The sequence below is a fragment of the Lipotes vexillifer genome, unplaced genomic scaffold (assembly GCF_000442215.2).
Source record: "Lipotes vexillifer unplaced genomic scaffold, Lipotes_vexillifer_v1.1 scaffold1639, whole genome shotgun sequence".
Lineage (NCBI taxonomy): Eukaryota > Metazoa > Chordata > Mammalia > Artiodactyla > Lipotidae > Lipotes > Lipotes vexillifer.
In genome coordinates, this window is record NW_006782296.1 from 434,684 (window position 1) to 446,498 (window position 11,815).

At 56.2% G+C, this 11,815-nt stretch overlaps 2 protein-coding genes across 2 annotated transcripts; both read right to left on the minus strand.

Annotated features, from left to right (window-relative positions):
• Window positions 1-1,822: 1,822 nt before the first annotated feature.
• On the minus strand, window positions 1,823-8,245 carry PPY (pancreatic polypeptide). Its single transcript, XM_007455146.1, has 4 exons — window positions 8,162-8,245; window positions 2,357-2,547; window positions 2,099-2,170; window positions 1,823-1,940 (listed from the first exon to the last, which is right to left on the minus strand). The coding sequence occupies exons 1-4, from the start codon at window positions 8,243-8,245 to the stop codon at window positions 1,916-1,918; spliced, it is 372 nt and encodes a 123-aa protein (XP_007455208.1). The 3' UTR covers window positions 1,823-1,915.
• A 2,078-nt stretch (window positions 8,246-10,323) lies between these two features.
• Window positions 10,324-11,395, minus strand: PYY (peptide YY). Its single transcript, XM_007455090.1, has 4 exons — window positions 11,339-11,395; window positions 10,741-10,928; window positions 10,571-10,651; window positions 10,324-10,420 (listed from the first exon to the last, which is right to left on the minus strand). The coding sequence occupies exons 2-4, from the start codon at window positions 10,926-10,928 to the stop codon at window positions 10,396-10,398; spliced, it is 294 nt and encodes a 97-aa protein (XP_007455152.1). The 5' UTR covers window positions 11,339-11,395; the 3' UTR covers window positions 10,324-10,395.
• Between the last annotated feature and the right edge of the window lie 420 nt (window positions 11,396-11,815).

Consider the following 11,815-nt stretch of genomic DNA (forward strand, 5'->3'; position numbering starts at 1 on the left):
CTGCTGAAACCAGCCCCCCTCCCAGACACCCCCTTGGATGTAAGAATCAGCCTGAGCCATGCGCTTGCCCAGTGGCGGCATCCTCTCGGGCCCTTTGCCTTTTAGGGCCTAGTTCCACTTTCAAGTCGTTTGTACACACCAGACAGCCAAGACTTGAGGGGAACCACAATGTGGTGTCGTTGCCATGGGGTCAGTGTGAGGTGCTGAGCCCAGAAAAGTGGACCCCCTCATCCACCAAACCCACAAGCCCCATCTCATCAGGCAGGACATGTAGGGGAGGCAGAAGGAGCCATTCCAGGAACCAAGAAGGTTTGAATTCTCTCACTTCTCCCCCCACCCCTGCCATGACTGTCCCCTATCCACACGTGCTCCCAGGCCAGGAAAAGAGGAGAGAGACAGGGTCACTCCCTCCCAGTCGCAGATACACCAGCCCATCCCCACCTATTCAGGATGCCTGAGAAGGGCAAGGGTTGGCAAGGGCCACTGGGACCCCTCGTCCGTGCAGGCCTCCCGGGGAGGATCCGGGTCCTCACCCTCCCAGAGCTGGAGAGTCCACAGATTGGACTCCTGGAGGTGGCCGGAGCGCTCAGCCAATGCAGCCTCCTCCCTGGAAGGCCGAATTCCTCCTGCGGCCTCCCCTCCTGCGACTGCTTGAATAGCTCTTATGTCCAGGAGTTCACTGCCTCTCAGGGCAAGTCCTTTCCAGTTTTCTAGTCCTTCAGAGATGAAACTTATAGTCAAGGAAAGTCTGCCTTCCGGAGCCCATCCCTCTGCTCGTCTGTCCACCATGCTTCATGGAAGCAGCTGGTTGGCTGCAAGTCTGCCCTGCAGAAGCTCCCGTCTGCTAGCACTTTTCTGGGTTGAGGGCCACGCTAAATGTTTTACATGCATTATTTCACGTCCTGCTCACTACAACCCTATCATTCAGGTTATGTCCTGGCCCAAAAGCACACAGGGAACATGGCACATCCTGGATTCTAACCCAGGTTCATCTGACTCTAAAGCCAATGCTGTATCCCTGTATTAGATTGCCATCTGCTGCCGGACCTTGGACAAGCTGCTGGACCTCTCTGAGCCTCGGTTTCCTCCTCTGTAGAGCGAGGATAACGGTTTCTCCCCCCTCACAGAGAGGGTTAAATGTCTCTGGCACACAGAGGCTCCTTTTCCCACCAACCTCACGTGACACCATCTCCAGACCCCTCCCCACCACTGTCCCCCTCCTCCGGCCGTGATTCTGCTGGGCACCGTGCCGTGAGGAGGCGCCCTTCGACCGAACACGCACAGTGACACACCTCTGACTGCCCAGAGGAGGGCAGCTCCGATGCCACAGGTGTAGTCAGTGACTGTCTTAACCCCAGTCATTCCTCTGGGCTGGGCTGTCACGCCCGCCCCCATGCCAAGGACACTTTAATATAAATGAGCACTTCACCTACTGCCTAGGCTATAGGAAAGCATTCATGGGGGTGCATTTGGGGGCAGGGCAGCCATCAAGCCAATGATCAGGAGGGTCTAGGGATGCTGAAATGGGATGATTCAAGCTTCACTGACTTGCTGAATGAACTTGGGGGAGTCCCTGCCTCCCCTTGGGCCGCAGTTTGCCCCTCTGTGAAGTGGAGAGGATGAGCTGGATGGCTCTGATGACCCTACGTTGACCCTGATCCAGACGTTCTGGATCATTCATAACACCCTTGTTTCCTTTCTCCTCCCCCTTGCCTCCCCCTTTCTTCCTGTGCGTTTGGCCTGCTCCTGCCCCGACCTGGGGTCCCCAGAGACACAGAGAGAGAATGAGGCTATGACTTTGATGTGCTTTATTTAGGCTGCGTGGGAGCAGGGAGCAAGCTGCAGCCAGAGCCAAGGGTGCGGAAGGGCGAGCTGGACCGGCACTGCCCTGGAGTCAGAGGGGCAGGAGGTGGCGTTACGAGTCCCTCGGGCTGAGCTGCCTGTGAGGAGAGGGCAGAGCGTGGCAGCATGAGTGGGTAGTCCTCGTGCCCTCGGAAGACCTCAGGCCAGCCCTAGGCCCCTGTTCTCCCCACCGCCGACACGCACCCCCGTTTCCACCCCAGGCATCTGGACACACAGGGCAGGGAACCAAGCCCACCTGGGGGCAGCTGCGTGGGGGGAGCCACACTCCGAGAAGTCCAGCGCACCTTCTTTGTCTCTTTTCCCATACCTGGGAGGGGAGAGGTAGCTGGGGCCAGCGCTGCGCCGAGGTGCCAGCTCACCTGCCTCGTGCCTACCCCTGGGCACCATCCCGCCCGGGGCCCGGGGGCCCAGGCCAGATCAGTAGAGATGCTCTGCTTTCCCAAGAGCGTGAAAGGGTCCAGGGCTGGGGTCTCTCGCCCTCTCTTGCACACACCTGGGCCTGGTCAACATGTTGATGTATCTGCGGAGCTCCGCTGCGTACTGGGCCATCTGCTCCGGCGTGGCATTGTCCCCCGGGTATACTGGCTCCAGAGGGGCCCCGTGGGCACCCAGTGGTGGCTGCAGCAACAGAGCCACGCCCGTGGACAGGAGCAGCAGGAAGAGGCAGCGGCGAGCGGCGGCCACCTGAGGAGCAAGGAGCAGGGAGACAGAGGCAGCATGGAGCCCACCTGCCCAGCCCTGAGCCCGTCACCCGTTTCTCCAAGCCTGGGACGAAGAGCAAAGGGCTACTCGGACCTGACCACCCCTCCTCCTAGAGCCTGCCCTGGAGAGCACGACCCCTCTCAGGAGCAGCGCAGCAGGCGGAGCTTAGCCAGGGCCTGGGCAGAGCAGAAAAGTGTAGCAGAGAAGGTGGGGCCGTGGGGCAGGAGACACAGGACTCATGACATCCAGGGCCTGATGGCTCTGAAGAGGCAGGTGCGGGGTGGGAGTTGGAGTGGAGGGGCTGCTAGGAAGTAGGGGCACGCCCGCTCCCCTGCAGTTTGGGGGCACACAGAATGAACTTGTGAACCAAAGGGCAGGAATCCATTGCCTGTTGGTGTGCTGCCCTCCCACCCTCCCCAGCCTCCACACCAGGGGTAAACATGCTGGTGCGGGTCCTAGAGAGGACACCACAGCCCCTGTTGCTGTGAGCAAGAGGCCGGCCACACGCATGGATTTGTGTTCACAGTCACCATCCCCTGTCCCCCGCACATTTGCAGTCTTCTAGTCAGCATCAGGCTGCTCTTCCAGGGTGCTGGATTTGTCCAGATGTAGAGCCGGACCCACGTAGGACCTCAGGCCTCCGGAGGCCCCCAGCCCTGCAAGGCACCGGCTCCTTCCCCACATCCCAGCCCAAGCCCCTCGGAGCCCCCTGACCCCGAGCTCAGGACAGGCTGAGCCCACTTACCCTGAATCCTGAGGGAGCGGGTGCTGGACCAAGCGGGTGCCTGCCTCAGGCCGGATGGATCCCCCTGCCCTTGGCCATGGCCCTTTTATAGTCCTCAGCCCCCCAAGAGTCCCCGCCTCCTGTCAGCCTCTCTCACTCCCCAGCCCTCACCCCCTCCTCCCACCGTCTCCCGGGTGCCCACAACGCCAGCGCTATGGTCAGGTACAGGAGGGGAACAGGGAAGTGTTATGGGTGCCACACTAGCAGCATAACGGGTAAAAGTTATGGACCACAGTCAATCTCCTGGAGGCCCCCCTCTGCCTTCGGGCACCAGAGCAGGCTTAGTTCAAGAAGGACGGGGTTCTGGAACGTCAGGATAACTGGAAGGTTCTGATTACAGGCCTGGGAACAGCTCCACCTCCCTCCCAAGGATTAACCTAAATCCTCAAACAGATTCCCTCAGGGCAGAAGATTGAGGCTGTGGCTCAGAGACTCCAGGGTGATTAGAACAAGATGGGAACGGAGGAGATGCTTCAGGTAAGCAAGGAATGTGGAAAGGAGTGGGGACCCAGGCAGGGAGAAACCCTCTCCCTGGCTGGTGTATAAGATGCAGAATGAGAACTGATGTGCCCCGGGGAAGGAGGGTGCCAATATCTAGTAGCCGTTTCCCAGTACCCCCATTCCAGGGAAGTGATAAAAACCAGCATCATTTGGAAAGTCTTGAATTTTCCAAAGTGTTCCCAGCTCAGTCACCTCAGTGAGTTCCTTCAACAACCCATTTTACAGATTCAGAAACTAAGTCTCAGAGACATTAAGTAATTAGCCTCAGGCCACATAACTAGTCAGTGGGAGATACAGGGTTTGAGACAAAGTCTAACTCCAAAATCTGGACTCTTCTAAGTAGGGCTGTTAAAATATTGCTATAATTTCCTGATTTGGGGCTGAGAAACATGAGGCTCACAGAGGTGAAGACACTAGCCCAAGATCACACAGCTGTCCAGGACTCAAGTTCTGGCTTAGATTCCCAACCCCACCAGTACCAGCAGCCGCCCCCCACCCTGCCCCCAGGAGCCTCTGAGTCTCCCCTGCTCAGTGTCCCTTCCCCAGCCCCCTGCCCCCTCCCCAGCTCAGGCCAAGGAGCACAAGTGACTGTCTGAATAGCTCAATGAAGCCTGAGTAGGGAGCACAGGACTTCTCACCCCTGAGGTTCTGCTGTCCCAGATCAGGACACCAAAGGAGTGTGTCAGGAGAGGATTTGGTGTGGGGGGGGGAGGTAAGGACTGGAGGTGATGCTGCAGGGATCTGAGCTTTGCTTTTCCTCAAGATACTGAGGATTAAGGAAGCCTCAGGAAACACCAGTGTTCTGTCTTGTTCCTCTCAGTTCTGACTTCTGACAACAAGAACGATAATGCTTCACCCAACAACAACTTACATTCTGCAAAGCAAATATGGAGGTCGTTCGGTCTCCGCTAGCCCTGGCCCTTCTCTGGCCTCGGGATCCCACTTGGTAAGACAAGGGTGAATTAGTGGCTGGTCCCAGGAGGGCTTCTGGTGAAGCCAGCAGAGGCTGCAGGCTGCCACCAGGGGGCGCCAGGCTCCAACCCTAGTTCAACAGGTCTGGTCTCCCACAGGACTGTAGTGCTGTGGGACGGTTCTGGCCACCACCCTGGTCAGCTCCCAACCCCTGCAGACAGATGGTAGACCTGGGGATTGACTCAAGTGCTGGGGCCATCTATAGTTCTGGCCTGTCACAGAGGGGACATAGCTTTGTCATAGCTTTGTCAGTGCCTAAGAAATGACAGTTACTCTGTAATGTCAGCTGAACCTACAGCTTTCGTTTTTCGCCTTTGCAAACAAGTGTTTCCTCTTCTGGGTCCTCTCAGGGATGCTGTGACAACTGAGGAGGAAGGGGTAGTGGATGTGCTTTCTAAACCGTATGACCGTGTCCAGACTGGCGATGCTTCTCACTCACCTTCGTATATTCCCAGGACTTGCCATGGACCCCTGCTTAGAGAAGCACCAAGGACCTACCTGCAGACAGAGTAAGTGAAGGCGGAAGTGGTCTCTCTCCCCCTGCCAAACCCCATGCCTCTGGGACGGGGACGATGGCCATTGGGCAGCTTTGGGGATGGCGTAAGGGCTTGATGAGACGAGGAAAGGAAGACCCCAGAAACACCTGGGGTCACAAGGTGAAGATGAGTGGACAGTAGCAAGGGGCACGGGGGTCCCCACACATGGGACTGCAAGAGCAGGAATTGGACCGGCATCGCACCCTCCATACCCACCCCCCACAACAAGAGCTCCTCCAAAGCAGCCTGGGCCAACTCTTAGGCCAATGTCTTATTCCCACACTGGATGGCAGCAGGAGAGGTGGGGAAAGCTAAGCAGTGGCCACCCCCAGATACCAGGAACCCAGGGGGTCCCCCATTCCCTGGGGAAACCCTTGGGCTGAGGATTCTCACACACACCTTGGGCCCCTGTCCCACCCCCTCAGGACCAACTGAGGCCCAACTAAGGGCTCAGGTCACTAATTTGGAACCCGGGCTCTGTCCCCACTTCCCTCCGCCCTGGGGACTCCATCTGCCTCCAGGGTCCCCTGGAGTGCTCAATAGCTCTCCCTGCCCCCAGTGCCTGCAAAAGCAAATCCTATCATTGTCAGTTCAAATTTTTCCTGAAGAGGAAGCCTTCTTTCTTGCTAAGAGAAAGGCTAAACCAATCCATATAATAAAGTGTTGGGGGAAAGGGATGGATGAATGGGGAGGAAAGAAAAACGTAGGGGCTGGCTGTGGAAGGAGGGGAGTTTTTCCTTTCGGGTGGAAGGGAGCGATGCCAGAGCAGTTTTGAGATGGGTTAGGAGTGAGTAGGAGAAGAAAGGAAAAGAGGGGGATACTCATAAGCATGTGCCAGGCTGTGCCAAGCTGACCTGTAGATTCAGCTCTCCTACTCACCCTTTCTGCCATTCATTAGCTGTGTGACCTTTAGTAACTTACATCATCTCTCTGAGCCTTAAAGCAGCGAACTATTATTATTATTTAAGGTGTAAGGATCCCTGTTTAACCAGTGAAGGAACAAATGCAGTGAAATGAAATGACTAGGCCAGTCACACAGCCAATGAATGGCAGAGATGGGACTCAAATCCAGATCTTTTTTTTTTTTTCCACATCCAGATCTTTTGTCCCTGAGGCTATTACACCAACCGTGGGGTCCCTCTGCCCTTGAAGAACTCCTGGTGTGAGAGCTCAGATTCGGGCTACAGATATACTCAGGGCAGACCAGGAAGGTTCTGAAGGAAATGAGGCTTGAGGTGGATGTGAGGAATGGTGAGGGGTGAGGGGATGCTATTTCACAGAAGCAGGGAGGTGGCAGCAGGACTGAGCGGCTCAGGGGCGCACATCAAGGAATCGTGGGAGATGCCACCAGAGGAGCAAGGGTGTGTATCGGGAGTCTTGCATTTCTGGCAGAAGCATTTAGATGTAACAGTTAATGGAATCAGAACAGGCACAGGGTGGGCTCTCTTACCTCTGTCCCTAACTCTATGGCCTCCTGTAAGTCTTTCCCCTTCTCTGGGCCTCGAAATTTCCATCTGCTCAATAAAGAGATAAGACCAAATGATTTCTAGATGATGTTCAAAGGAGATGGTGTTTGTAGCAGATTAGGCTAGCTGCCCCAATATCCACTCTCTCCTCCTTCCATCATAAAAGAGTTTAAAGCGGGCATATGACCATTCAGCTGAAGACATCTCCTGGGCTGTTCTTGCAGTGAGGTAAGGCCATATGACTAAGTTCTAAGCAATGAGATGAGAGTTTGAGTGACTTGTGCCATTCTGTTTTTACAAGTGGATGAACCCACCTGTGGCAAATGGCACCAACAGTGGCCACAAAAATCCTTCCTATCCCACAAGTAGTTCTACGATGAGGTCTAAGTCCCCTCTTTTTGAATGAATGCAGGTAAACCTGTGACCGCTTGGACCAGTAGAGTATAGTGGAAAATGCTCTGTGACTTCTGAGGCCAGGTCATAAAAGGCAATTGTTACGAGTTAAATTGTGTTCTGCTACCCCCCCTTCCAATTCATATGTTGAAATCCTAACTCCGACTACCTCAGAATGTGACCTTATTTGGAAGTAGCGTCATTGCAGATGTAATTAATTAAGATGAGGTCATACTGGAGTAGGGCAGGCCCCTAATCCAACATGACTATTGTTATTATAAAAAGGGAAAGGGGACATGGGTTTGTGCCCCGGTCCGGGAGGATCCCACATGCTGCGGAGCGGCTGGGCCCGTGAGCCATGGCCGCTGAGCCTGAGCGTCCGGAGCCTGTGCTCCGCAACGGGAGAGGCCACAGCAGTGAGAGGCCCGCGTACAGCAAAAAAAAAAAAAAAAAAAAAAAGGGAAATTTGGACACAGAAGCGGACACGCATAGAGGGAAAATGATGTGAAGAGACACAGAGTGAAGACCCCCATCTAGAAACCAAAGAGAGAGGCCTGGAACAGATCCTTCCCTCACAGCCCTCAGAAGGAACTGTTGTTAAACCACCCAGTTTGTGGTACTTTGTTACAGCAGCCTTAGCAAACTAATACAGCAATGTAGCCGCCTTCTGGTTCTCTTGGAGCATTCATTCTGGGGGAAACCAGCTACCGTGTAAGTCCAACTACCCCAAGACATGATGCTGGAGAGGCCACATGTAGGTGCCGGGCTGGGATCCCAGACGACAGCCAGCAGCACCTGCCAGACCCAGCCAACCTCTGACAGCCACTGCATGGGAGGCTCCAAGGGGCAACTGCCTAGTCAAGCCCTTCCCAGTCCTGACACACAAAATAATGAGTGAAATATAGCGGTTATTTAAGCCACTAAGTTACAGGATAACGTGTTACACAGCGTAGTAACGAGCGCACCTCCTCTTTCTCCTTCCCTCTCTTCCCAGTGGCTAGAACATGGATGCGGTGATGGTGAGCCATCTTCAGTCGTGTAGATGGGGGCGTGGGGAAGCCTCAGAATAGAAACCTGGGATGTTGGATGCCCCCATGGAGCAGAGATGCCAACTCCCCAGATGCCACTCTTACTTTACGTAGGAGAAAAATAAGCTTCTTTCTTGTTTAAGCCATTTTTAATTCTGTCTCTATTTTAAAAGCCAGATCAATACCCTGGCAATATAATGTATGTAAAACAAATAGCTCAGTGTCTAGCACATAAGTATGTGCTTTTTTTTTTTTTTTTTTTGGCCACCTGCGCAGCTTGCGGGATCTTAGTTCCATGACCAGGGATCGAACCTGGGACCCTGAAGTGAAAGCACCGAGTCCTAACCACTGGACCACCAGGGAATTCCCGGTAAGCACTTAAAAAAAAAAAGTAGCTATTTGTATTGTCGTCATTAATGTTACATCTAAGGTTCCCTCCAGCTCCAACACTGGTTGGGTTTGATCAGCAGTGGATTAACCACCTCTCAACACTCCCCCCAGTGGACGTGAGGCAAACCCATGTCACTGATGTTGACCCAGACACGTCAGACTGGGCAAAAATTGTCTGTGGTCATATAATTTATACCAGGGTTCTCTTCTATTAGCCTCAAACTGACCACGGCTCTCCCAAGCAGACCAACACACAGGGGACCATGGACACCAACACAGATTCACATCCTCCCACTTCTCCAACCACAAAAATGAACCAAAGCTTGTGGCAGCCGTTGCGTGCTCCCATCCCACCTCTGCTGGGGCGCGGGATGGGAGGGGGAAGGGACAGAGTAGAGGAGAGAAGACAGGGGGAATTGTGATGGGAAGTGGGTCTCAGATAATGGCAATACTGTAGGGAGAGGAAACCAGAGAAATGAACTAACTCCACCCCCCAAGCAATCAAGAAAAGCTTCTGGGATGAGGTTGCCACTACCCTGAAGCTGATCTCCAGACTGAAGAGAGGGAAAGGGATCTACAGGCAGGGGGAGTGGCCTGGGCAAGGGCTTAGAGCATTAGAGTCCACACAGCCTGTGACCTGACCAGGCCCTGGACCTGCTTTCATCTCACCCTTCTGCCCTACCTTCAGGGAGGCCGGAGGGCAGCGCAGGGGAGGGTAGGTGTTAGAGCCCCAGGGACTCCAAGGCAGGTTGTGTCTGAGCAGGGGCCTCTTCTGCAACTATGGCAGAGCCAGCTTGAGGGTCCCCTCCCAGAGCCACCTAATGAGGGTATCCTTGTTATGGCCTTGTCACAAGGAGGGCATGGTTAGTGACTTATCTACTGGGTGTAAATTCAGAAAGGGGAGGGCGGCTGCTGAGAGAAAGGGCAGCCTCCACACTCCCATCGCTCCTCCTGCCCAGGGAACGGAGGTGTTAGAAATGACCCCTTCCCCCAGCACACACACCCACCTCACCCCCCAAATAACTCTCCCTCCACAGCCCCATCGTGGGTCCCATCTCCACCGCCAACCACTACAGCCCGGGGGGTTAGTAATACACCTCCTCCTCGGGGTAACCGGGGTGTTGGTGTGAAGCCCACGCTCCCAACCACCTTCATCTTTGGGGGATGGGGGCAACTCTGTCTCCACCTGCTCTGCTGGGCTGCCTAGCATGCTCCTTTCCACACTTTTCACCCTTCAGCGACAATTCTCGCTGCTCCTCTCTACCCCTTTTGAAGAACTTCCAACCTCTCCCCACCCCACCGGACTAGAGAGTTCCAGAGGACCCCAGTCTGCATGCTATCCACTCCCCGCGCCGAGTGGCAGCGTTTTCTCTAAGCTCGGATCAGAGAGAGCCCCGCCACTCCACCCCAGCCCTGGCCTGGGGCGCCTTTTGTCTCACGTGCCATCTTCTATCCTCCCAGCTCTCTCGTCTCCACCCTCCACTCCCACCTGGATGCCACCTCCACGAAGGAGAAGGGAAAGGAAATAGAAACGCACGCTTTCCACGTCAGTGAAATTTGCTCTTTATTTAGGGACCAAGGAAGGACCACACACAGCCCTCCAGCCCAGGGGCGGGGGTACCGAGAAATGGAATGAGGACCCCACCCCGAACCCTCCCCAGACGCAGCAAGCGGGAGAGGAATCCAGGTTCCGGGGTCAGGAGCAAACATGCAAATGAGGTTGGTGAATCAGCGTATCTCTCAGGAGGCCTTGGGGGTCTTCACCACAGGTAGGCGCCTTCTGGCCTGTAGGAGGAAAAGGAAAAAGAATCACACGGAGCCCGGCGTCGGATCTGGGGAGGCGAGACTTGGGGAAAGTACTAGGTGGCGGTGCCAGGGTGGCGGTAGGACCAGGCCACGCTCCAGGAGGCAGAGCGTGTGCCGGGGCGCTTTTACCGCGACTTGACGGGCCGGTCCTCGGCATCTGGGAAGAGCAGTTTGGAGAGGAGAGCTTCCGAGATGTCACGTTTCCCGTACCTGCGGGGCGGGGCCAGAGGTGGGCGGGGTCAGGCCCGGCCGCGCCCCTAGTGGCGACCCCGCCCCGCCCACCCCGCGCGCGAGCTCACCGCTGCCGAGTGAGCAGGTTGAGAAAGTGGCGCAGCGAGAGGTAGTAGCGCTTCAGCTCCTCCGGCGAGGCGAGCGCGCCGGGAGCCTCGGGTTTGGCGGGGTAGGCGTCGACCAGCGCCCCCAGGCAGAAGAGCAGGGCCAGCAGCACTGTGGCCATGGCGGGCCACGGCCTGCGCACCGTCACCATCTGGAGAAGGGGCACCGGAGTCAGCCCGAGCCTCTACCCCTGAGGCAGGAGGCTGAGGCTGCCGTGGGGCCCACGCTCCAGCGGCCTGGCTGGGGCTGGTACCCGACCAAGGGTCAGCCACCTGCTCGCTGTGTGTTCTCAGGCACTGCACCGTCTCTGGCCTCAGTCTCCTCATCTGTCAGAGGGGCATAAGCCCTGCCTGCCTGCACCCGTGTTACCCAGAAGGGCAGATGGAGGAAGAAGGCTATGCTGACAATGGGGGCTCCCCCGCCTCTCTCCTTCCCACGTCGGCTGGCCCCCTTCCAATCCAGCTTCCTGCCACTCAGTTTCCCCCATCCTAGCCTCAGTTTCCCCACCAGATAGCCTGAGATCCCCAGCACCAGACCGTTCCTGGGTCCCAGGCCACTCACAGCGACCGCTCCAGAGGCAGAGATGACCAGGAGATGGAAGGCGAAAGGAGTCCTAAGGGCTGGGCTGCTGCAGGTCGGGCTGCGGCCTACTCAGCTCAGGGCTTTCCCTCGGGGCTTATATCCAGGCCTGGAAAGGGAGGGGGAACTGGAGGGGGGAGGGCTCTTCTTCCTTCCTCCCTCCACCCCATGCCAGATCGCTGAGCTTACACCCAGACAGTGCGTGATGTCTCCACCTCCAAGGAGCCGGGGAGCGGGGGAGCTCCCACACTCGGACTCAAGGTACCTCTGGATAGGGTGCCTAGCTGGAACCCTATCTTCACCCTACAACCCCCCAACAGCAGGTCTAGCCTTCGGAGGAAGTGAAGCATTTGGATCTAGGTTCCTGGGATGACCCCTAGGATCAGGGCTGAGATTCCATCTTTCCTAGCCTGTCCACGGGTGGGGGTGGGGGCTCGGGGGGAAGGGGGGCAGGAAGCC